General features: G+C 43.8%; 1 protein-coding gene across 1 annotated transcript in view; it reads left to right on the plus strand.

The window, feature by feature from the left end:
• LOC137372919 (cytosolic phospholipase A2-like) overlaps nt 1-26,762 on the plus strand; it is a 170,760-nt gene that overhangs the window by 122,660 nt on the left and 21,338 nt on the right. Inside the window, exons 13-15 of the mRNA XM_068037390.1 lie at nt 11,416-11,484; nt 15,627-15,872; nt 23,413-23,597. Coding sequence (XP_067893491.1) covers nt 11,416-11,484; nt 15,627-15,872; nt 23,413-23,597 — 500 coding nt within the window. The remainder of the gene's footprint in view (nt 1-11,415; nt 11,485-15,626; nt 15,873-23,412; nt 23,598-26,762) is intronic.

The following is a 26,762-nucleotide window of genomic DNA, read 5'->3' on the forward strand; positions in this document are numbered from 1 at the left end:
TTCAGTTCCTGCCTAATATTGTTATAATTAGCCTTCCCCCAATTTAGCACCTTCACCCGAGGACTACTCGGGTGCAACAACTGCACTGCTTAAACAATGTGTAGTCTGTTTCTAGTTGCAGATGCCTGTTATAAATTCTCTGTCTTGTGCTCAATTTTCTTTTCATGTTCAGCATCACCAGTTTCTCTCATTAGTGGATCCCATGTCCCATATAATCAGGAGTTTATCAGGAAGCTGCAATAGTGAAATTCTTGTTTGACAAATATCCAGTTTGTAGATCATCTGAAAGATAGACTGATTCGCATGTTAGTGAGGTGAGAACAAATGTAAATCAAAGATCTGGTTTATTTTATAATTGTTAAATGAATGAGTAAATCTGGTTGTACTTTGACTTAATTCAGTATCACTACAAATAGCATGAAACAATAGCAAAACACATCACACTGTTCCATTAGCAGGCTAAATATTACTCTCCTAGTCATCCATTTATCTGTTCCAGATCAGTTTTTTTCTTGAAGGGCACTTGCTCCCTTCTGGTCTGCCTCCCTCTACAGATCTTCTAAAACTGAACTAGACCATACATTCCTATCATTAGTGTTAAGATTGATCTCTGACTAACTCCCAGCTCTCCCTATCAAAGGATTAGCCAATTTGGCTGCAAGGTAAACAGGCCGTTGGCCACTTGGGTGCAGTCCCTCGAAACTACCCCGTTATTCTGTTGGACATTTCAGGGCATTAATTCTGCATTTCCATGGATCTTCTGTCATGGTTATGGTAGGCAATTATGGAAATTTAATCTTGCATTCTTTTGCATATGGTCTGAGCCTATGAACCTCACTCAAGATAAAGGCCAGAATTTTACAACCCCCAAGGAGCGAGATGGCGGCAGGGGGGGCGGGCATAAAATGGAGTGGGAGGCTCGGGGGGCCCTTCCCGACCTGCTCCTACCTCTGTCGCCATTTTATGCTGTGCGGCGGCAGCGAACAACGGCACGCTTGCCCACGCCAGGCCAATCAAGGCCTTTAAGTGGTCAGTTAACAGCCACTTAAGGGTCTCTGCCCATTGCAACGGGGATTTTACCTTTGGCAGGTGGACAGCCCAAGAAAAGCTGCCTGATAAAAGTAAGCAGTTTTCTGGTGGCCTAGAGGGGGAGGGTCCTCCTGATCAGGCTCCCCTGTGCCCGGTGGAGGGCCGCCCCTGATGCCTCAACCATCCCCAATGCCCAACATGCTCCCCGACCCCCCCAGTCAACCACCCTTGCCTCGCCTTGGCCTGACTGATCACCCCCGGCGAGGCCCCAAAACTTACCTTTTCCCGGGGCCATCCTTCCTCTTCTTCTTGAAGCTGGGTTCCAGTCCCAGCAGTGGCCACCGTTCCCGGTGGAACTAACAGCTGCCGGCCTGCTGATTGGCGGGCAGCTCCATTAGGCGGGACGTCCTGCCTCAATGAGGTGCAAGTCCCGCTTCAGACCACTTAAGGGTCTGGGACCATAAAATGGGGTCTGGAACTCCAGGCCCGGCGGAGGTGGGATCACCACTGACTTTTCGGTCGGTGGACAGCTCCCATCCAACGAGAGTAAAATTCTGGCCAAAGTGTCGTCTGATGAGAGCACGGGGAGTGGACCCTGCAAGTATTTCTCCTTCAGACCCCACAAGAAAGCTTTAGACTTACCCTGCCCTGGGTTCCCCCCATTCCCTCCCACGGAACCTTCCTGAACTCCTTCCCCACACACCTTACTTTGATGCTCGTGACTGTTCGTTGGTACCAAACAACAGCTTCCTGCCACCTAAAATGCCACTCCTGCCCACCGGCTTGCTGCTGCTTCATAACATGAAGACGAGGCCAGGGATTTAAAATGACCCCAATTGCTGCTGAGCTCAGGGGTCGTGGTGTTTTGCCACTTGCAGCTCTGTGTCAAAATCGAAACTATTAGTTCTAAGTTTAAATAATGCGCACACACTGTGTACTATACTTGGATGTACACTATATGTACCATATTTTCTTCATTTACAGATATGTAGAATTTGCATTTCTTCCATAGTACCAAGTGTCATCAAGCAGTACAAATGGGACCAAATGCGGATGTGTTGGGAGTTGGTGGGAGGGCAGATAGGTACAGAAGTAGGCCATTTAGCCTTTCGAACCTGCTTTACCATTCCATTGGATCATGGCTGATCTGTACCTCAGCTCCATTTACACGCTATTTCCCTGTATTCCTTGATACTCTTACCTAGCAACAACTATCAAACTCTCTGTTGAAAATTCCAATTGACCCAGTATCCACAACCTTTTGGGGGAGAGAGTTCCAGATTTCCACCCTATGTGAATAAATAGCTTCTGATATCACTTCTAAATGGCCCAGGTGTAATTTTAAGTTTGTTCCCTCGTGTCCTTGACTCCCTAGCAGAGGAAATAATTTCTCTGTCTCTGAACTGTTGAATCCCTTTATCATTATAAACAGTTCAGGTCGATCATGTCACAACTTTCTAACTTCAAGGAGATACAAACCCAAATTTATGCAACCTGTCATCATAGTTTAACTTTTTTAAGTACTGGTAGTATTCTGGTGAATCTGGTGTATCCACTCCAAGGCCAACACATTTTTCTTGATGTGCAGTGCCCCAAACTGAACACAGTAATCCAAATAGGGTCTGATCAAGGCTCTGTACAACTGAAGTATCACTTTCTCACTTTTGAATTCCAACCCGTTTGTGATAAGATCAACATTCCATTAGCCTTTTCGATTACTTTTTGAACCTGTCCTGTGGGAAATGGCGAAAGAATTATGTTGGGCAAGTTCAGAGATGTAGGTGACACTTCTTCCGGTTCACAGGGGGCCTCCGTGAAGTCCAGGCAAACATGGCCATTCCAAACCGAACAGAAGCCAAATTTTGGACGAGTTTGAAAACCTACTTTGGAGGCACCATTCTAGGATAAAATATCCCCACAATCTGACTAAACGTCTTGAACCTCATTGACTTTTTGTCACTTTTTGTTTGTGGAGAATTTCAGTTCAGAAATGACAGGTTGCTTTTGTGTTTGAAAACTCAATTTCTATGTTATAAATTAGTATTTTCTGCTAAACATTTGAGGTTTTATTTCACTATGAAAATGTAACTCAAATGAAGTCTGAAGTGTGCTGTTTAACTTGTGAAGTTGCTTCTGAAGCCAAGCATGCTGCCGCAGTCCTATGTTGGAAACAGCATGAAGATCTGTGCTAACACAGCAGTGAATGCTTTCCTTGGGGTAAAGTTTCAATATGTATCACCAGATGCCCAATGACTTGTACAGCAGGCATACAGTATCACTTGAGCTGGGTCTGCCATTTTGGTCCTGGCACCATGAATGTCGCTAGCTTATACAGACCTTAGCGTAGGCTGTGGTTACAGTATGACAATACTGCAGCATTCGCATAAGATTGGCAGCAGTCTTGTAGAATCCACTTCCAGGGTGAAACAGGGAATAGATTTGTAATCTATTGAAAGTTATTCATAAAAGAGAAGTACCTGAAGCTTTACCCCTATCATCTGAAGTTATGTGGGGGTATGAAGGAGTGGGATGAGAATGAGGTGAGGAGGGGTAAACCAGTTTGTTTTATTTAATAACATCAGTGAAATTCACTCCTGGAATGTACACAGTTGTGTGCATTCAAAAAGAAGACAGTTGATGAAAGCTGGAGAAGTTTTTGTGACTCAAAAAAGAGTATTGCAATCTCTCATCGTGAGAAGCAATCTGATTCAAACAGGAAGCTGGGTCAATGTAAATCTGATTTTCACATCAGTGTATGTGACTGCTTATGCATGAAGCCTGAATCAGCTTCTACTTTGCCTACAAAGAAAAATGTTTGGCAGCTTTTGTGTTGTTTGTTTATTTCTTCCAGCCTTCAATGCTGCCATTGGGTGCGTTGCGACATTCTAGGGATCAAATGTTTGACTAATGTACTGTTTAAGCTGCTTCCCACAGGTGTGCACAGGCCTGCCTTCAAACAGCCTCTCTCTTCTCTAATTAATTTACATTACTGGCCACACTAACTCGCCGTGCTGAATCATAACCACGCACAATAGTCACTCCATAAATTTCTGTTGAAAAGCCGTTATCAGTTGCTTTTGAAAGCTGCAGAATTTCTGTTTGTCATACTGTGACAAGGGTAACAGCACCTTCCCATTTCAAGCCTCTGGCATCAGCATCGAGCACTCCCAGATCAGGTACATATAGTTTGGTATAGATTAAAAGCCTTTTAAGCTGCCCAGCAATGTACCTCAGCCCCAACCTCAGACTAATCTGAGAAAGCAGAGAAGTAGTCATTTTCTTGTAACTGAATAAAACAAATACAATTTGAGAAGGGTAATTTTTATTAGCGTTGTGATCTTAGGCCCAGTCCACCAAATGCAGCAAAGAATTTGATCCCCAAAATCCAAGTAAAATTTCCATGGAATTGAAACAGAATTTGACCTATTCAGTCAAGGTCAATTTGATTTTAGATTGTTTTAATACAAATTGCTAGTTCCTGTGCAAAGTCAAATGTCACTGCAACTTGTGTGTAAATTAAATAAGCTTTAGCAGCATTGAATAATGAGTCTCTTTTGTAACATGCTTCAAATGAGGGTGTGTGACAAACATGTTCTTAGTGCAGCCCACATCTGATCAAATCAAGCCCTCTAGTTTTGAACAATCTCAAACTGAGATGTTTTGTCTATCACTCTTGGAGAACAGATACAATGTTGTGGGTCTGATCTGAGGCTGCAGTTTTTGATATTGCTGAACAATTTTGTTTCTCAGCGGCATCATCATGTCATATTGTAGTAATCAGAACTTCTAATTTGCACACCAGAAATGTCTTTCCTCATTTTCCACTCATTTTTCTTCAAGGTGCTGAATTATGCTGGAGTAGGTTTCCAAGGGCACTGGCTGTACATCAGTGTCTCACCCAAGTGGTCATTCTTAAGGGTGACCCCAGGCTATTCAACTATGAAAATGATCATACCCTACACGAACACAAGAAATAGGAGCAGGAGTAGACCATGTGGCCCATCGAGCCTGCTCCACCATTCAATACGATGATGCCTGATCTTGGGCTTCAACTCCACTTTCCCACCCGCTCGCCATGTCCCTTGATTCCCTGAGAGACCAAAAATCTGTCTATTCCAGCCTTAAATATATTCAACAATGGAGCATCCACAATCCTCTGGGGTAGAGAATTCCAAAGATTCATAACCCTTTAAGTGAAGAAATTTCTCCTCATCTTAGACCTAAATGATTGGCCCCTTATCCTGAGGCTGTGCCCCTGTGTTTTAGACTCCCTGACTAGCAGAAACATTCTGTCAGTGTCTACCCTATCCAGCCCCTTCAGAATCTTGTCTGTTTCAATGAGATCACCTCTCATTCTTCTAAACTGCAAAGAATATTGGCCCAATTTACTCAGCCTCTCATCATAAGACAGCCCCCTCATCCCAGGTACCAATTTAGTGAACCTTCACTTGTACTGCTTCCAATGCAATTATATCCTTTCTTAAATGTGGAGACCAAAACTCTGCACGGTACTCCAGATGTGGTCTCATCAAAACCCTGTACAATTGTAGCAAGACTTCTTTATTCTTGCAATTAAGGCCACATGCCATTTGCCTTCCTAATTTGCCTACATGTTAACTTTCTGCGTTCCTTGTACAAGCACACCCAAGTCTCCTTGAACATCAACACTTACAAGTTTCACACCTTTTAAAAATATTCTGCTTTTCTATTCTTACGACCAAAGTTAATAACTTCAAAATTCCCTACATTATACTCCACTTAACTTGTCTACATCTCTTTGCAGCCTCTCTGTGTCCCCCCCACGGCTTACCTTTCCACCTACCTCTGTATCATCAGCAAACTTGGATATATTACTCTCTGTATTTTTATCTAAGCCATTAATATAGATTATAAATAGCTGAGGCCCCTACACTGATCCTTGCAGCACTCCACTATTCACTGCCTGCTAACTTGAAAATGCCCACTCTTTTCTTCCTGTCCGTTAACCGATCCTCTATCCATGCTAATATATTGCCCCCCAACTCCATGAGCCCTTATCTTGCTATTAACCTTTTGTGTGGCACCTTCTCGAATATGTTTTGGAAATACGGGTATACGACATCTACTGGTTCCCCTTTATCTACCATCCTAGTTACATCCTCAAAAAACTTTAATAAATTTATCAAATAGGATTTCCCTTTAGTAAAACCTTGTTCTCTTTTCCTAATCATACGGTGCCTTTCTAAGTGCATTGTTAAGACTTCCTTAATAATAGATTCCAATAATAGATACCGTCATCTGACCTCCATACATGTCCACTTTCCAGTAGGATTGCAATCAGGAACATGGATCATGGCTGCCTTCTCCACAGCTCAGCCTACTGCTGGTGCTGCAGCTGAAATCGACTTACTAGGGATTAAACCTGGACCTGCATAGGTCAGTTGCACACTGTGCCTCTAATGGGATTTACAAGACCAAAGTATCTGATGGAGTTATCTAATATTTTCTTATTGGCGATCTAGCCTCTGAATCCCAGTTCTGTTCAGGTCTCACAGCTGAGTACATGGAGCAGGAAGTCTACTAAGGTCTGAGCTGAAGGGAGAACTGGAGGTTGGGTTGGGGTGGGGTGGGGGCCACAAATGGCTCCAGGATGACATAATGAGCACCACTGTAGTAATCTCATTCCAATGTTTTGATGGTGGGCATAAACTGCTGAAGCTTACTGTTGTACATCTTATCCCCACCAATAAGTTTGCTCTTTTGTAATATGTATATTTATATACCAGATGTAGAATTTCCTCTTAATGAACAACTAGTAAACATAAAGGAATTTTGTCCTACTTTTTGTATAGCATGCATCACACTTCCTCAAATATTTCCCTGTAATGCTTAATTATTGTCTAACTTATTTTATCCCAGCCACATTTATGGTAGGCAAATTTCTCGTATCTGATTGGCGCATTGGCCAACACCCCCAGCTTATAAACCCTACTGAGTCAGCGGCGCTTGAGATGGCTTGGCCATGTGAGCCGCATGGAAGATGGCAGGATCCCCAAGGACGCATTGTACAGCGAGCTCGCCACTGGTATCAGACCCACCAGCCGTCCATGTCTCCGCTTTAAAGACGTCTGCAAACGCGACATGAAGTCCTGTGACATTGATCACAAGTCGTGGGAGTCATTTGCCAGTGATCGCCAGAGCTGGCGGGGAGCCATAAAGGCGGGGCTAAAGTGTGGCGAATCGAAGAGACTTAGCAGTTGGCAGGAAAAAAGACAGAAGCGCAAGGGGAGAGCCAACTGTGTAACAGCCCCGACAACCAATTTTATCTGCAGCACCTGTGGAAGAGTCTGTCACTCTAGAATGGGCCTTTATAGTCACTCCAGGCGCTGCTCCACAAACCACTGACCACCTCCAGGCATTTACCCATTGTCTCCCGAGACAAGGACGGCAAAGAAAGATTGGCTCATTCTTCCCACATGACTGAAGCCTGGCTCTGGTCTTCCCAGCTATGCTGCACACCATCTGAAGAACCAGTTACCAAACATCATCTCAGTTTTTAACAATTAAGATGCAAGAAACTCTCAAAACTTTTAAACCTTAATTAACACAGTGGCACAGTGGTTAGCACCGCAGCCTCACAGCTCCAGGGACCCGGGTTCAATTCTGGGTACTGCCTGTGTGGAGTTTGCAAGTTCTCCCTGTGACCGCGTGGGTTTTCGCCGGGTGCTCCGGTTTTCTCCCACAGCCAAAGACTTGCAGGTGATCGGTAAATTGGCCATTGTAAATTGCCCCTACTGTAGGTAGGTGGTAGGGAATATGGGATTACTTTAGGGTTAGTATAAATGGGTGGTTCTTGGTCGGCACAGACTCGGTGGGCCGAAGGGCCTGTTTCAGTGCTGTATCTCTAAATAAAATAAAATAAAAGCACTCCAGAAATGACTCTGACATTCCTGCTGTTCAAAAACAGTTCCTCTCTCAACCATCTGACAGGCGTCTGGTTTCCCAACAACCTGTCACCTACCTGGTTCTACCAGTCCTGGTCCACCTACACCCCAAGAAATGGACCTGAGACCCAGTCCTAGGAGATAATCTGGGAACCAGCTTGAAATTCTTTCTCGCCTTTCCTGTTCTTTTACTGCAATTGTCCACTCTTGCAGCCATTTTTGTTGAGTCAGATTTGTACAGCTGCTGCTTCTGACTTCTGGTCCAGTTGCTTCATGCAGCCTGTCGCCGCTCCAAGACACCAATGTGAGCCAGAAAACAAACAAGCGGATGGAAAGAAAAAACAGGGAGAAAAGACACAAAGAGAAAACTAAAATCTACTTATACAAAAGCAAAATACTGCGGATGCTGGAAATCTGAAAAACAAAGTGCTGGAAATACTCAGCTGGTCTGGCAGCACCTGTGGAGAGAGAAACAGAGTTAACGTTTCAGGTCTGTGACCTTTCTACTTATATCCTGCTCATTATGTGGTGGCAACACCATCCTAACCCTCCCAAGTGCTGCACTCCTCTCATTACTACTTCCAGAGCCACTGACTCCACCATTCTCAAGTATGGCTCCTGGCTGGGGATGTGGAAGTTGTGAAATTATCCTGATATTTTCTGTAAATCGATAAGTAAATCATGTGTCCTAAAAGGCAGAAAGGCTCTTTATAAATATGGAGCTTGGTGGGAGAAGTGGTCTGTTACTGTTTTCTACATTACAACAGTGACTACACTTCAAAGCTATTTCATTGACTGTAAAACACTTTGAGACATTCGGTGGTCATGAAAGGGACTTTATAAATGCAAGTCTTTTTTTTTTATTGCTGTGTTTTAACAGAATGCAGACTGTCATTTCTCATTGATGATCAAGCTGAATGTGGGGCACAACACCCCAGACCATCTGGTTGAGCAGAATGAGGAGTGGTGGGCACCAGACCATCAACCTGAATAAGAATTTTCAAAATGAATTGATTAACTTAGGGGGAGGTGGAGTGGTGTTAACTATTGTTCCTCAGAATCTGGAGGTTAATAATGAAAGATTTTATTTTTGATTGTCCTGGTATGTACCACACCCTTGGGCAGAGGCTTATTAGCAGTGTTTTTTGTAACCCAGATATAATCCTGTTGCTGCCATGTAACCTCTGATTGAATGAGGTAATGCCACCGTCATTATTGAAATTGGATGCTTAATTTTCAATATAGTACCATTCAATTTAGTTCTGTTGTATAAATAGAATTACCAACTTGAAGGTGATGAGTCATGGGAATGGGACTTCAATTCCTTATAGTTTTTTTTATTCATTCATGGTATGTGGACATCACTAGTAAGGCAGCATTTATTGTCTACCTCTAATTGCCCTTGAGAAGATGGTGGTGAGCCGCCGCCTTGAACCGCTGCAGTCTGTGTGGTATAGGTACACCCACAGTGCTGGTGGGAAAGGAGTTCCAAGCTTTTGACCCAGTGACAATGAAGGAACAGCGATATAGTTCCAAGTCAGGATGGTTTGTGACTTGGAGGGGAACTTGTAGGTGGTGATGTTCCCACGTGCCTGCTGCCCTTGATCTTCTAGGTGGTAGAGGTCGTGGGTTTGGAAGGTGCTGCTGAAGGAGCCTTGGTGAGCTGCTGCAGTGCATCTTGTAGATGGTACACACTGCAGCCTTGGTGTGCTGATGGTGGAGGGACTGAATGTTTGAGATGATGGACAGGGTGTCAATCAAGTGGACTGCATTAGGGCCCATGTAGTCACTGTTCAGAGTTTGAGTTGTAACTTCCTGTTATTCTCCAGCCATTTATAGCTATAGTGCTGTGTACCTTCAGAAAATAAAATGTGGGTAGTTGATACTTGACTGAATAAAGTTCAGTTGTATGAGTTACAGGATGTCACATTTGTAGACTAATTCAGTGGTGTAAAGCATTTGCTTTGACAAGTATTGTTTGACAGGCTTTGATCTCCTTAATGTTGTACAATGGGAGTGTATATCAAGCAGTCTTTAGTGAAATGAAGTTGGAGGCTGGGAAATAATTGGACCAGGGCACACAGATATAATTCAATCCTCATTTTAAAGTTCTACATTCGGCTCTTATTACATTATTTTCATTATAAATTCTTATCCCCATATTTACAATGAAAATTGTCTATTTAACTTGTCACATTGTAATTGCACCCTCCTGCCAATGGTTGCAGTGCTTTCATGACGGGGGGAAGGAAGATGACACAAGTTTACATAAACATTTTCCCTTATAAATCTGGACAAAGGAATTTATAATGCAAAAAACTGACAGGAAGAACTACAGATGTAATGTTTTGAATGCATCTTAAGGATGTAATACTCCAGACTGATGAACAAAGGTCCCTTTGTTTGGACTGAATCAGTTGCTCTCAGCTAGGATGGGAGCAGGGTGGAACAGTTGTCTCAGTTGTCCATGGAATGTGGAGGGGTAAGAAGAGATGGGGTCACACTCCTCATAACTATACATTGCCCCTTTCCACCGGAGTTGTGTTGACCGTGATTCCATCCACAGTCAAATAGCACGTTGACACTTATAGAAGGAAAGTAGCCCTTTGGTGAGATTTTGAGTACTATCAGTATCTGTTGATATAAGTAATGATGAGGTTGAAAGAGATCCAAGAGTCTTATAAACTCAGTGCACAACATGTCCAACCAATCCAGAGTAACAATTAACAAAGGCAATCGTGTTGAATTGCATAACCAAAACACTAGAATTCAAGTCAGGGAAATCATGGCCAAACTGTGCAGTACTCTAGTCAGACTGTAGCTTGACTGCTGTGTCTAATTCTGGTTGCCAAGAAAGCAGTAAGATTTTTCACTGCTGGCGGTAGTGCAGAGAAGCCCCACAAGACTGATCCCTAGTGTCAAGTCTGAGTTATGAGAACAGGCTGGAGACCCTTGAGCTTTTCAGCTTGGGGATTGGACATCTGAGAGCTGATTTTACAGAGTTACATAAGATAGTCTATAGAATTGAAAAGGATAATTCAACACAAGTTCAAACTAGTAAAATGTAACATTTGGACTGGAATTCTGAGTTGAGCAGTAGAAGTGAAAATCCTGAAATTATTTTTAAAAACAATAAGATGAAGCAAAGGGGTGAGTATGGGATTGTGCTGTATGGATGAATTAAGTTGGACCAAATGGCGGTCTACACTCAGACCATGCAAAGGATCATTGAGTTGACAGTTTCCCACAGGTTGCTTTAGCCCTGGGCTGTATTTGTATTCATCCTCTGCACAGAGTGACATTGTGAAATCCTGAAGCTTTTGTTCTTGAGCATAATTGATGTGCGGCGCAGGGAGATCAGACACTCAGCATTAGATAATCCAGATGAATGGTCTATCTCAAGCTGTGATTTTTTTCTTAACCATTGAAGAGTGTGATTTTTTTTGTTCTGTTTATATTACAGCACAAATTCAGCCCAAGCATTTAATTGGAAATGACAGCTCTGACAGTGATGATGAATCTCAACCCAAAGGTAAGAGTTTAAAGTGTGGAGTCATCCCACTGTCATATCCTGCTTGTATTTATAGTAATATCCTCCTTAACCCTCCTTAGATACAGGGTTGGTCCAGAGGACTGGAGAAATGCAAATGTTACACCATTGTTCAAGAAAGGATTTAAGGATAAGCCCAGCAACAAAAGGCTGGTGGTGGGTAAGCTTTTAGAAACGATAATTTGGGACAAAATAAATAGTCACATGGACAAATGTGGATTTGTTAAGGAAAGCCAGCACGGATTTGTTAAGGGAAAATCACTTGCTTGAGCTTCTTGATGAGATAACAGAGAGGGTTGATGAGGGTAATGCAGTTGATGTTGTGTACATGGACTTCCAAAAGGCATTTGATAAGGTGCCGCATAACAGGCTTGTCAGCAAAGATAGAGCCCATGGAATAAAAGGGACAGTGGCAGCATGGATAGGAAATTGGCTGATTCAGGAAACAGAGTAGTTGTGAACAGTTGTTTCTCGAATGGAGGAAGGTATATAGTGGGGTTCCCAGGGGTGGGTGTTAGGACCCTTGCTTTTCTTGATATATATTAATGACCTAGATTTGGGTGTACAGGACACAACTTCAGAATTTGCAGATGGCCCAAAATTTGAAAGTATTGTGAACTGTGAGGAGTATAGTGGACATAGAGCTGGTGGAATAGGTGGGCAAGTGGTAGATGAAATTTAATACAGAAAAGTGTGAAGTGATTCATTTTGGTAGAAAGAACGATAAGAGGCAAAACAAATTAAAGGATACAATTCTAAATGGGGTGCAGGAGCAGAGGGACCTGGGTTATATGTGCATAAATCATTGAAGGTGGGAGGACAGGTTGAGAGAGCGGTTAATAAAGCATATGGGATCCTGGGCTTTATAAAAAGAGGAAAAAAGTACAAGAACAAGGAAGTTATGATAAACCTGTGGTGGAGGCAGGGTCAATGGAGGCTTTCAAGAGGGAATTGGATTGTTATCTCATAAGGAAGAATGTGCAGGGATATGAGGAGAAGGCTGGGGAGTAGCACTAGATAAACTGCCCTTTCGGAGAGCTAGCAGACACGATGGACCGAATGGCCTCCTGTGCTGTAACAATTCTGTGATTCTGTGAAACCTGTACAAAACACTGGTTTGGCCTCAAATGGAGTATTGTGTCCAGTTAGATTAGATTAGAGATACAGCACTGAAACAGGCCCTTCAGCCCACCTAGTCTGCGCCGAACATCAACCACCCATTCATACTAATCCTACACCAATCCCACACTCCTACCAAACATCCCCACCTGTCCCTATATTTCCCTACCACCTACCTATACTAGTGACAATTTATAATGGCCAATTTACCTATCAACCTGCAAGTCTTTTGGCTTGTGGGAGGAAACCGGAGCACCCGGAGAAAACCCACGCAGACACAGGGAGAACTTGCAAACTCCACACAGATAGTACCCGGAATCGAACCCGGGTCCCTGGAGCTGTGAGGCTGCGGTGCTAACCACTGCGCCACTGTGCCGCCCTGGGCACCACATTTTATAGGAAGGATGTGAGGCATTGGAGAGGGTGCAGAAAAGATTCACGAGAATGCTTCCAGGGATGAGGAACTTGAGTTATATGGATAGGTTGAAGAAGCTGGGACTGTTCCCCTTGGAGAAGAGAAGATTAAGAGGAGATTTGATAGAGGTGTTCAAAATCATGAGGGATCAGGACAGAGTAGATAGGGAGAAACTGTTCCCATTGGCGGAAGGATCCAGAACCTGAGGACGCCAATTTAAGGTGATTGGCAAAAGATGCAACAGCGACATGAGGAAAAACTTTTACGCAGCAAGTGGTTAGGATCTGGAATACACTGCCTGAGAGGGTGGTGGAGGCAGGTTCAATCAAGGCCTTCCAAAGAGAATTGGATAATTATCTGAAGAGAATAAATTTGCAGAGCTATGGGGAAAATGCAGAGTGTGACTAAGTGAATTGTCCTTGCAGAAAGCTGGCACAGCCATGACCATGTAACCATTCGATGATTTTATGATATGATGAAGGAAAAGGCACATCCCAACCAAACACAGTGCTTTTCACCCTGTGAGGTTTGCATGCACCTCTTTAATTTATGCAAGCAAGATCCTTGCTCATAGTGGGTTGGATGCTTGGGAGCTTGTTGGGTTGGGAAAAGCTGGGGGCATGGTGAAATCATATGATATTTCATTGGGAGAAAATTAAAAGTTATGTGGCCACTGAATGATGAGTGGCTGAATATTTAGGGAGACAAAAGGTTTTCATAATTTATAATGGCTGTATGAAGAAAAAACGGTGAGTTCCAAAATACCTATGAATGGAGGCAATAGAATCTCTGGACAACTGATGGACTTGTACAACACCTGGCTCTGTGCATGATGACAGTTGAGCTAGAGAATGACAGGAGATGAAATCCATAAGTTTAGTTTAGAGATACAGCACTGAAACAGGCCCTTCGGCCCACCGAGTCTGTGCCGACCATCAACCACCCATTTATACTAATCCTACACTAATCCCATATTCCTACCACATCCCCACCTGTCCCTATATTTCCCTACCACCTACCTATACTAGGGGCAATTTATAATGGCCAATTGACCTACCAACCTGCAAGTCTTTAGGCTTGTGGGAGGAAACTGGAGCACCCGGAGAAAACCCACGCAGACACAGGGAGAGCTTGCAAACTCCACACAGGCAGTACCCAGAACTGAACCCGGGTCGCTGGAGCTGTGAGGCTGCGGTGCTAACATCTCTGAGGAGCACACAGACTTAAAAACATCTCCATGCTAAGACTGGAGAGAAGTGATGGCAAAAATAATTGAGTACACTGTTAACTTCAGCTGCTACTAGCAGTGCTGCCCCTATGGTACAGTCCAAGCAGAAACAACGGGACAATGCAGTTTCATCAGGACCAGATAAAAGCACTTCCCACATCACCTGAATTTCCACTGGTAACAGCGATCAACCAGTTGTTAAACCGATTATCAATGTCCAAGTCTAGAGAAATTCTGGTATTCACTGTTGGGAAAGATTTTCTTGATCATGATCTGCAACATCATTGTAAATAAAGGTTACCTGGGGGTTCCCGTTCTCAGTTGCTATCCAGCAATCTTTGCTGGAAATCTGCATTTACAGATGTTTGTGAGAATCTTGCATCGACTGTGATGTAATCCATGAAGGAATTAAACAACACTCCAGTTGGGATAGAAAATTGTAGGGAGACTGAAATAGCAATATGGTGGATGTCATCATATTACTAGCACAGGTTTCAGACTAGTAATTATCAAGAGTGACAGATAGTTAGCTAATCTCTGTTCACCAGCATTCTGATTATGTTTTAATAATCAAAGTGCACCAACAAGCCAGTCAGTTCTCTAATGGCAGAGATAAAAAATATTACTTTCAAATCCATTTTAGAAACATAGAAAATAGGAGCAGGAGTAGGCCATTCGGCCCTTTGAGCCTGCTCCGCCATTCATTATGATCATGGCTGATCATCCAACTCAGTAACCTGTTCCCGCTTTCTCCCCATACCCTTTGATCCCTTTAGAACAAAGAGCTATATCTAACTCCTCCTTGAAAACATACGATGTTTTGGCTTCAACTGCTTTCTGTGGTAGTGAATTCCACAGGCTTACCACTCTCTGGGTGAAGAAATTTCTCCTCATCTCAGTCCTGAAAGGTTTACCCTGTATCCTTAGACTATGACTCCTGGTTCTGGACTCCCCCACCATAGGGAACATCCTTCCTACCTCTACCCTGTCAAGTCCTGTTAGAATTTTGTAGGTTTCTGTGAGATCCCCCATCACTCTTCTGAACTCCAGCAAATATAATCCTAACCGACTCAATCTCTCCTCATACGTCAGTCCCGCCATCTCAGGAATCAGTCTGCTTTTGCACCAATTACAGTTATGCTGTAGCAGCTATGAAGCTGAAGTGGTACCAAACTGGCTCCTGTAGATGGTCTCTCTCTTCAGACAACTTCACACTCAAATTACTGGTACAGTTTATTTCAATACAAGCTGAAACTTGGCAAAATGTGTAATATTGAATAGTGAATATGCCTCCTGGAGGTCACTGAATGTAAGTTGCAAGCAGTGAAGATAGTCAACAGAAGTTTGCTTTCTTTGTGACAGAGGACCGGCTTGGCAGTGAAGCAGCTGAAGCAGAAGAAGAGAGCCAAAGAAATAACCAAGACAGTTGGGTACAGAGGATGCTAAAGACTCTGTTCAGTGACACTGCACTTTTCAACACCCGAGAAGGCCGTGCTGGCAAAGTGCATAACTTCATGCTGGGACTCAACCTGAACACATCATTCCCACTCTCACCTCTCTGTGATTTCATCCCACAAGATGTGATGGAAGATGAAGAAGTCGTTACAGGTCAGTGATGAGACCTATGGGTTTTTGTGGACAGCCAGATTTGGGTTTAGCAATCAAACCTGTCATTGTGAGAAACATCTTTCTTATTGTTGAATTGAACCACTATCTTAGAAACTTACAGCACGGTAGGAGGCCATTCAGCCCACCGTGACCTCGCCAACTGACAAGGAATTGTCCAGCCTAATCCAACTTTCCAGCTGTTTGTCCGTAGCCTTGTGGGTTAACGGCACATCAGGTGCATATCCAAGTACATTTTAAATGTTATGAGGGTTTCTGCCTCTACACCCTTTCAGGCAGTGAGCTCCAGATCCTCACCACCCTCTGGGTGAAATAATTTCCCCTCAAATCCCTTCTAAACTCTGAACCTCTTACCCTAAATCTATGCCCCCTGGGCACGGACCCCCTCAATCAGGGAATGGGGCCTTCCTATCCACTCTAGACCTCTCATAACTTTATACACTTCAGTTGGGTCTCCTCTCAGCCGCATTTGTTCCAAAGAAAACAACCCTAGCCTATCCAATCTTTTCTCATAACTAAAATTCTCCAGTCTAGGCATCATCCTCGTAAATTTCCTATGTACCCTTTATGGTACAATCATATCTTTCCTATGTTGCTATGGCCAGAACTGCATTCAGTACTCCAACTGTAGCCTAACTAGAGTTTATACAATTCCAGCATAACCTTGCCCTGCTCTTATATACTGTGGCTTGGCTAATAAAGGCAAGTATACCATATGCCTTCTTAACCACCTTAGCTACCGGTCCAGCCACCTTCAAGGATCTGTGAACATGCACTCCAAGGTCCCTCTGTTCCTCTACACTTCTCAGCATTCTGTCATTTATAGGGCTGGATTTTCTTCTGCCGTCGCTCCCGACTGTGGGTGAAAAATTGGTGGCAGGTCACCATTCTACCACAATCATCCTCGCAGTGGTCCAAGATAATGAGCCGGTCAGGCCACTCCCCCACCCACATCAATCATAACGAGGGGGAGGGCTCTCCGATGCAGGCAATTGCATCAGCTGCCTGTGTGCAGGCGCTGGGGCACCATTTATAAAGGGCAGCCAGCCCTGCCAGGTCATTTAAATTTTTAAAGGGCTTCCCCGCCCCCAATGTACCACCAATAAATCTATCGGCTCTTTCCCTCCCCCCTCTCCATAACAATTAAATTCAACATTTGCCTTCTCCCCAGAAACACTTATTCAACACTTGACCTTCCCCCTCCCAACCACCCCCCCCCCCCCACCCCCACCACCTGTACCCCACCAAAACGATCAAAGTGCAGAGGTCCCCTACACTAGTATTTGCCTGTTCATCACACCCAGCCACCCCCGCCCCAGCCACAACTGCACTAAAAATCATAAGTTCCCCCCCACGCCCCCTCCCCCTTCCCCACCATGGTGTTTTACCTGGACAGGAAAGTGAAAGTGCGTGAGTGCTGGCCACGGCTCAGAAGATCGGAGCCCAAAGGAGAGATCGCTGTTGATTTTATTTAAATGTATTCATTTCGTTAATTGAAATATGTTAATCCGGGTCCTGTTGCCCAGCGGCGGGGGGACCACCACGGAGCCTCGCTGCTACCAGGAAGATCGGGCCTGGCGCTACCAGCATCGGGCTCCATGGCAGTCCGCTGCTGGAACGATCTTCCAGTCTCCCTGCCATGGAGCCCGACGTCGGGAGCTCAGTAGAATCCCGGCCATCGTGTATTCCTTTGCCTTGTTAGTCTTTCCCAAATGCATTACCTCATATTCCTCTGCATTGAACTCAATTTTACGCTGTTCCCCCACCCACCTGACTCGTCCATTGATATCTTCTTGCAGTCTACAGCTTTCTTCTTCATTATCAGCTACACGGCCAATTTTTGTATCATCTGTGACATATACCAAAAAAAGCAAGGGACCTAGTTCTGCAGAACTCCACTGGAAAAAGCCTTCCTGTCACAAAACATCCAATGACCTTTGCTTCCTGCCCCTAAGCAAATTTTGGATCCAACTTGCCACATTTCTTTGGATACTATGAACTTTTACTTTAATAACCAGCCTGCCATGTGGTAGCTTATCAAAAGTATGATAAAATCCATTTGGACTACATCAAATACATTAACCTCATTGACCCATCTTGTTACCTCCTCGAAAAATTCAATCATGTTGGTCAGACACGACCTTCCCTTAACAAATCCATGCTGACTGTCTTTCTAAATGAAGATTTTCCTGCCCCTCAGAATTTTTCCAGTAATTTTCCTACCACTGAGGTAAGGCTGACTGCCTGTAATTACCTGATATATCCCTTTCTCCCTTTTTAAACAATGGTACAACATTAACTGTCCTCCAGTTTTCTGGCAGCACACCTATAGCCAGAGAGGATTGGAAAATGATGGTCAGAGCCTCCACTTTTTCTTCTCGTGTTTCCCTTAACAGCCTATGATACATTTTGGCTGGATCTGGGGATTTATCCACTTTCAAACATGTTAAACCCCTTAATACTTCCTCTCTCACTGTCAATTTCATCGATCGATTGCAATGTCTGAATTGTCCCTCTCTTTTGACAAAACAGACGCAAAGTATTCATTAAGAACCATACCCACATACTCCGCCTCCACACACAGGTTACCCTTGTGGTACCTAATATTCTTCCTATAGTTATCCTTTTGCTGTTTATGTATTTGTAAAAACTCTTTGGGTTTTCCTTGATTCTACTTGTCAATATCTATTCATGCCATCTCTTTTCTTTCCTAATTTCCTTTTTAATTTGACTCCTACAATTTTTATACTCCTCTAGGTTTTCTGCAGTATTGAGCTCTTGGTTTCTGCCATTAGTGCCCCTTTTTTCTTTAGCCTCTCCTTTAAGCTCCTTTGACATCCAGAGGGCACTCGATTTGTTAGTCTCACCCTTTTTCTTGAAGGGAACATACTTGCTCTTTGTAGTAAAAGGTGAATATGTAAAAATAGAATGATGAGTGTGCCATGATAGTGGAATGTTAGTCGGATATTTGGAAAAAATGTAGGAACAGGAGGAGGCCATTCAATCCCTCAAGCCCATTCTGCCATTCAGTTAAATCATGGCTGTCTGTATTTTGCCTCCATCTATCCTACAAGTCCGAATATTCAAAGGTATGTACCGGAGCCATTGGAAATCAATGATACAACTGACAACTGCCAAGTTATCTGCATACAATGGGTCACCCATCTCTTGCAGTGGCACACCTAACAATGCAATGCAGATATGGCAAGTCAGCATAGAAATCTCAAACATTCTACCTGTGGGCACGAGTGGACCAGCAGTGGCAAGACTACCAGCATTTAAGGACCTCAACATCATAACTATCCATGAGAGAATTGCCAAGAGGAAATCTCCAAGGACCGGAACCCACTCTCAGACTCTGGCCAGCATCAAATGGTGCAGTTTGGAAACCCAACAATAGCACAACGATGCCGCACCTTCACTTCTGTTCTCTAAAGAACCGCCAGCATCACAATGAGCAAAAAGGACAAGTACCTCCATGAGACCAAGCACTCTTTCCCAACATGTCCTCAACCCTGAGCCCCAAGCCTTCAGACATGGAGGATGAGGAGAGGTGAAGGACATACAGTGTCCTGAAGAGTTAGAGGAGAAATGGGTTGAAGCATTGTCTGTTGGTTCTTTGAGATGAGGTGCCGGAACTCTCCAAGAATGACAAGGCCTCAAAAGTGGTCATCCTGAGAAAAGCAACAGAGTATGTTATCAGGCTGAAGGCAGAGCAACAGAAACTGAATGCAGAGAGGGAGAAACTTCAGAAAGAAGAGCAACAGATGAGACACAAACTCCCCAAGCAGGATTTGTCAAACCACCGAGACGATATATGGACTTTTGAGCTGCTATACATGTAACTTTCACAATCCCTATACCTGTATAAATAATTTTGATATCTAATTTTATGTGTTTTTACTTTTAGCATACGAGACTTAACTTTGGAAAGAAGGGGGATGTTGTATGATTCCCTTTAAGAGTGATGTCGTTTTAAGATCTTAGTACGCTAATGAGCCAAGCACCAGGACACAGTCACTCTGCAACTGTAACACCCAGAGTAAGGTTCTGTAAATAATTAGCTCTGTACAGTACATAATAGTTTAGCTGTAATAAACCTGTTTGAGATCTTTAACCAACCTGGACTCCACACGTCTCATTTACATTGCATCAGGCAACATTTGAGAACTCACTACAGCTTAAGTACTGTAGATGGGAGCAAAAGGTTACGACGAGGCATGGATAGATTAAGTGCATGGGCAAAACTGTGGTAAATGGATTTCAACACAGGTAAGTGTGAGGCCATCCATTTTGGACCAAAAAAGAATAAATCAAAATATTTATTTAAATGGTAAAATGTTAGTAAAGGTGGTGATCGAAAGAGATTTAGGGATCCATGTACTCGAGTCATTTTTTTTATGACACAGAAGGAGGCCATTTGGCCCATCAAGTCCATGCCGGCTTTCCACAGTCCTATGCTGTCAGTCTCATTCCCCAGCTCCATCCCTGTAGCCCTGCAAGTTTGTTTCTCTCAGGTGGCCATCCAACTTTCTCTTGAAGTTATTGATCGTCTCCGCTTCCACCACCCTTGTGGGCAGCAAGTTCCAGGTCACTACCAACAACCGGGTAAAAAGGTACTTCCTCATATTCCCCCTGCATCTTTTGTCCAAAACTTTCTGTGTCCCCGAGTCCTTGTACCATTTGTTAATGGGAATAGCTTTTTCTTGTCTAACTTATCTAAGCCTGTCATAATCTTGTTCACTTCTATGAAATCTCCTCTCAATCTCCTTTGTTCTAAGGTGAAAAACCCCAGCTTTTCCAACCTAACCTTGTAACTAAAATCCTCCATCCCTGGAATCATTCTGGTAAATCTCCTCTGCACCCGCTCAAAGACCATTTCATCTTTCCTAAAGTATGGTGACCAGAACTGGATGCAATACTTCGTTTGGGGCCTAACCAGTCCTTTACAAAGGTTCAGCAAAGTTTCCCTGCTTTTGTACTCGATGCCTCTATTTATGAATCCCAAGATCCCATATGCTTTACTAACCACTCTCTCAATATGTCCTGCCATCTTCAAAGATCGATGCACATGCACCCCCGGGTCCCTCTGTTCCTGCACACTCTTTAGAACTGTGCCATTAAGTATATATTGCCTTTCCCTATTCCTTTTGCTAAAATGCATCACCTCGCACTTGTCAGTATTAAATTCCATCTACCACCTTTCTGCCCATTCTGCTAGCCTATATATGTCCTGTTTCAGGCGATTCATATCATCCTCACTGTTACGCACCTCCAAGTTTGGTGTCACCAGCGAATTTTGAGATTCTACTCTATTCCAAATCAAAGTCATTTATATATATATCAAAAAAAGCAGTAGTCCCATCACTGACCCTTGGGGAATACCGCTGTCTACTATCCTCCAGTCTGAAAAGCGACCATTTACTACAACTCGCTTTTTTCTGTTCATAAGCCAATATTTTATTCAATTGGACACTGACCCTCCTATTCCATGAGCCTCAATTTTGTTAACCAGCCTTTTATGTCGTATCTTATCAAATGCTTTCTTAAAATCCACATAGATCACATCCACCTCATTCCCTTCATCAACTTTCTCTGTTACTTCATCAAAAAATGTAATTAGATTTGTCGCGCATGATCTGCCTTTTACAAATCCCTGCTGACTATTTTAATCAACTCGAACATCTTTAAGTGTCCATTGATACTTTCCCTGATTATAGTTTCTAAAACTTTACCCACCACTGATAAATTTACTGGCATGTAGTTACTGGACTGTCCTTACACACTTTTGTGAATTAGGGTGTCACATTTGCCACTTTCCATTCCTCTGGAACCTCCCCCATATCCAGGGAAGATTGGAAGATTATGGCAAGCCCTTCCGCTATCTCCATCCCCACTTTCTTTAGCAACCTGGGATGAAAGCCATCCGGATCAAGTGACTTATCAACCCTAAGCATAGCCAACCTTTTTAGTACCTCCCCACTCAATTTTAATCACATCCACTGCCTCTACTCTCTCTGCTTCTACTGATATTTTGTCAGCCTTCTTTTCCTTAGTGAACACAGATACAAAGTACTCATTATTAAGTACATTAGCCTTGTCCTGTGCCTGTAAGCTTATATTACCCTCTCTGTTCCTAATAGGTCCTTCTCCTCCTCTTACTACTTGCTTACTATTTACATGCTGGTAGAAAATCTTTGGGTTCCCTTTTATGTTGACTGCCATTCTATTTTCATATTCTCTTTGCCTGTCTTATTATCCTCTTCACTTCCCCCTCACCTTATTGTATACGGCCTGGTTCTCACTTGATGAGTTCACCTGACATGCATCATACACCCTTTTTTTTGTTTCATCATCATTTCTATCTTCCTCGTCAACCAAGGAGCCCTGTTCTTGGTTCCCCTACCTTTCACCCTTTTTGGAATGTTCCTAGCCTGTACCTTCCTTAAAGGTAACCCATTGTTCCAATACAGCTCTTCCTGCCAATCTTTGGTTGAAATTAGCCCTTCTACCCTTAGCATTCTACCTTATTTTGTTCCTTGCTTTTCTGCATTGCTACTCTAAACCTTATGATGTGATGATCACTCTTACCCAAGTGCTCCCCTTGGTCCACCTCATTTCCCAGCACCAGATCCAGAAATGCCACTTTTCTAGTTGAGATCTAGTTAGTCTGAGATCACTCAAATGTAGTAGAGCTAAAAAAAAAAATCAGAAAGGCTAATGGCAGGTTAGCTTTTATAACTAGAGGGCAAGAATATAAAAAGGAAGAAGTTTTGATATGGCCATACAAAGCCCTGGTTCGACCACATCTGGAGTACTGTGTACTGTTCTGGGCAGTGTACCTTAGAAAGGATATATTAGCCTTGAAAGGAATGCAGTGCAGATTTACCAGAATGTTACCAGGGCTCCAAGGGTTAGATAATGAGGAGAGATTACATAAACTAGGCTTGTATTCCCTGGAATATTGAAGAATAAGGGGTGACCCGATAGAGTTTTGAAATAAATTGATAGGGTAGATGGAGGTGGTGGAGTCTAGGGCAAGGGGACAAAACCTGAAAATAAGAGCCAGGCCATTCAGGAGAGAGGTTAGGAAACACTTCTTCACGTATAGGGGATGGAAGTGTGGAACTTTCTCCCACAAAAATGCAGTAAATGCTAGCTCAATTAATAATTTTAAATCTACAATTGATAGATTTTTGCTAATCAAGGGTATTAATGGATATGGAGTGAAGGCAGGTAGATGGAGTTTGGATACAGATCAGACATGATCTCAGTGAATGGTAGAACATGCTCAAGGGGCTGAAGGACCTACTCCTGTTCCTACATTCCGATCATCTTTGTTCTCTCTTCACTCCTTTAACTGTAGTAATAATTTAGCATTATTTGAAGCTGTTATTAAAATGATTCCTTCCCATGACCCAGCAATGCTAATGGATAGGCTAAAAGAGGGAGAAGGAAGCCTCAAGGGAGTTTGCTGACTGGGTAATCTGAATTTATGTTTCCCCTTCCAATATTCCTACAGATCCAGATGAATTTGAAAGGATTTATGAACCACTCGATGTGAAAAGTAAGAAGATCCACGTGGTGGACAGTGGGCTCACATTCAACCTCCCCTACCCACTTATACTGAGGCCCCAGCGTGCAATCGACCTCATCATCTCCTTCGATTTTTCTGCCAGACCAAGTGACTCCAGCCCACCTTTTAAGGTAAAATAAAAAAGTTAACCTTTGTGAAATTTATGCAAGGCTATTTTATGGGCCAATGTCCAAGAATAGTTCTGTTCATATTGTCTGCAAAGAAAATACTTGAAGAACTTGAATTCTTTTACAAAACGTTGTCTTAATGTGACATTTCAATATCAATTCTTCAAACTGGCCTCAACCTTTAGGCCAAATAGCTTCAACTTCCTGTTTATCTACAACTTTAGCTTAAGTTATTTTGAATGTGGAAAGTGTAAAAATGAGTAAGAATGTTAACGTGTTGTTGAACATGATATCCCTGTGATTTGCGTCATGACAGACCAACATTCTTGGCCAGTAATTCTGCTGACGATATAAGGGTGTTGGTTTCAGCACTGTAAATACTTGGATGTTGCTCTACCACTAACAGAATTACAGAAATCCACAATGTTTATCTGCTGTAGATATGGTGTCCTTCATCCTTTACAACGAAAGTCAAACCTATTGCTGTTCCCTCCCTCTGTACTACATTTTCCTCCTAATCTGATACAACTTGGAGTCATGTGATCGTTTCTGTTTTCTGCTACTTTTTCCTCACTGGAGTAAATATTTTGTCAGTCAATGACTTGGAGGCAGGGTAGAACTGAAACTATGGCTGGGATTTTATGAGTCACGTGGCATTCCCAACGGTGGGACCGGAAGTTGGCATATTGTCCACTTCTGCCATTTTTCCCATTTTACACACGATTTATTATGTAAATGAACCGGTGGCAACCGGCACGAGAGACCCGTGGGATTATGCGGCAGGGACGGTATTTCATTGATGGAACCCGTCGTCACGGGGGGTCAAGCACTATGATCGTCACAGCTATAAAGCATTCTGTGCTTGCAGCCTCTAGGATCAGCAGCTTTCCTGGCATGTAGGTTTCTGCATTGGAATCTGAATTGAAGCTTGTACTTAATGAAAAATGCTTTTGCCTCCCTTAATTTTTGTAATCCAGCACCACCTACACATCACTTATTTGTCTCTGCAGCAACAGCAAAGGCAATGTCAAGCAGTAGACAGCGCCCTGCCCCGTGGTTCAGTGATGCCTCCCTGCAGGTTCTCCTCCAGGCCATCAGGGATAGGCAGGAGGACCTCTTCGCTGCAGATGGAGTGCGAAGACCCTCCCAAGCGGGCCTGGATGGAGGTAGCAGAGGAGGTCTCAAACCATGGTTGACTTGCAGAACCTGGGTGCAATGTCGCAAGTGCATCAATGACTTGCTCAGATCGGTGAGGGTAAGAGGTCTTGGCGAAGCTGTTCCATTGTTTTTCTCCCTGGCTCCATCTCTGTAAGACAGAGGGCAGACAAGGCATGAAGTGGATTGTGTGAGCAGCCTTGGTGCCACACGCTATTGTGCACAAAGCTGACGTTTGGCATTGTTGATGTGCTTGGATGTGTCAGGCGAAAGCCAGTCCTGAAAGAGTGATGTTGATGCATGTTTACAATGGCTGTGATTCATCTTTAGACATGTTATTAGGTCTGCACTGTCTGCTGCAGGATAAATGCACCCACAACCAGCACGAGTGGGCAAAGATAGGTGGAGGTGTCCCAGACGTCAGAGTCCTGACACTGGCTGAGGACGAGGATGCAGAAATTGCAAGAGAGGAGAGATGCAGGGAAATAGCAGATGTGGAGGCAGGATCATCAAGGCGTAAGGGTGAAATGTCATCTTCAGTCATGCAGCCATATGTGCACACCAAAGGAAAGTGTGCAAACTCATGTTCAGCTGATGCTTAAAGTGCCTCTGTTTGTGTCTCCACTGCAGGTTCCTACATTCAAGTGTTTGAAAGTCACAAGGCCCAAGACTCCCCTTGTGGGGAAGAAGATGAAGCCAATGCCCCAGATGGTGCACCATCACCTGTCTCTTCTTCCACTTCCACCAGCGCAGATACATCCACACGGTCCGCGGGGGATTTAAGATTAGACTCTGGGTCACAATCTGGTGTGCACAACGCAGACATGTCCCAGCAACTGAGGGAGCATGTGCCAGCTGAGTCCCCTGACATCGGAGGACTGCTGGGGACCAGGCCCCTGCTCAGCCCCCGCTCATGATGATCCTCTGTTTGTTGCTTTGAGAAGTCTGCTGGATGTGCAGCAAAGCCATGTGGAAAATATGTCGGAGATGCCTGAGGTCATGCATGGCTTTGCGCATGTCATGGAGGAGTCCATGCAAACCATGACGTCTGCCATGTCCCAGGCATTTGAATGTATGGATTCCTCAGTTGAGAGTTTGCCGAGCTCTGTGGTGAGTCTGGTTGAGCACTCGAGCCATATGCGATCTGACCTGCACTCCATCACTGTTGCCATGGGCTGCATGTAGCAGAGTCAGTGCAAGAGGGACCTCCCTACAGGTGCTCCTTTCCCTCATGGAGACTGGCAGATGCCATCGTGCACTCAGATGGAGGAAGAGCATGTGCCAGCCGCCCTGGGGCCTTCCTCTCCGGACACCCCTAGCGTAAGCACATCGCGTCCTCCCCCCGACATTGACCCCCTTATCTCCAGCAGGCGAGGGGGATACTGAAGCACCATTGCTGCAGACCCCCAGTAGGATGGAGCCATCAAGGCCCTGTTCCTACAGAGGACACCCTCCACAGTCATCCACAGCAACGGGGCAGTGCACTGAGCAGACTGCCTCTACCTCAGTTGCTTATGTCAGGGTAGCACCTAGACATAGTTGGAGAAAGCAGAAAAAGAGACTGGTTTGAGCACAAAGGTGGCATGGGTGCTGTAAGTATTATGCAACTCTTCCAGAAGCTTAAATACATCTTTATTTACTTTTAACATTTGATGCGCTCTTGTAAATCTTTTGCTTGGTTTCAGATGACAACAAAGATGTTTATTGGCAGCCTACAGCAGAAATGCATTGATGCTTGCAAAACATCTCAGAAAATGTCCAGTGTACATTTGAGCCTTCACTCTTCAATGATGGCTGTTTTTCATTTGATGCTTATTCGCTTTTCTCACCACCGACATGCCTTACATTTGTGGTTCTGCAGTCACACCTAGTTTGCTTGCAGTGTTGTGTTTTCAGTTCCATCGTAGCCCATACAAGATTTAATCTGCTGGTCATATCAAAGTGCAGCAAAGCTTCTTTTACATTACAGCAATGAATAAAACTTCAGGCATATGTGAACATATATGGGGAATT

The sequence above is a fragment of the Heterodontus francisci genome, chromosome 8, assembly GCF_036365525.1.
Source record: "Heterodontus francisci isolate sHetFra1 chromosome 8, sHetFra1.hap1, whole genome shotgun sequence".
In the NCBI taxonomy this organism is placed as follows: Eukaryota; Metazoa; Chordata; class Chondrichthyes; order Heterodontiformes; family Heterodontidae; genus Heterodontus; species Heterodontus francisci.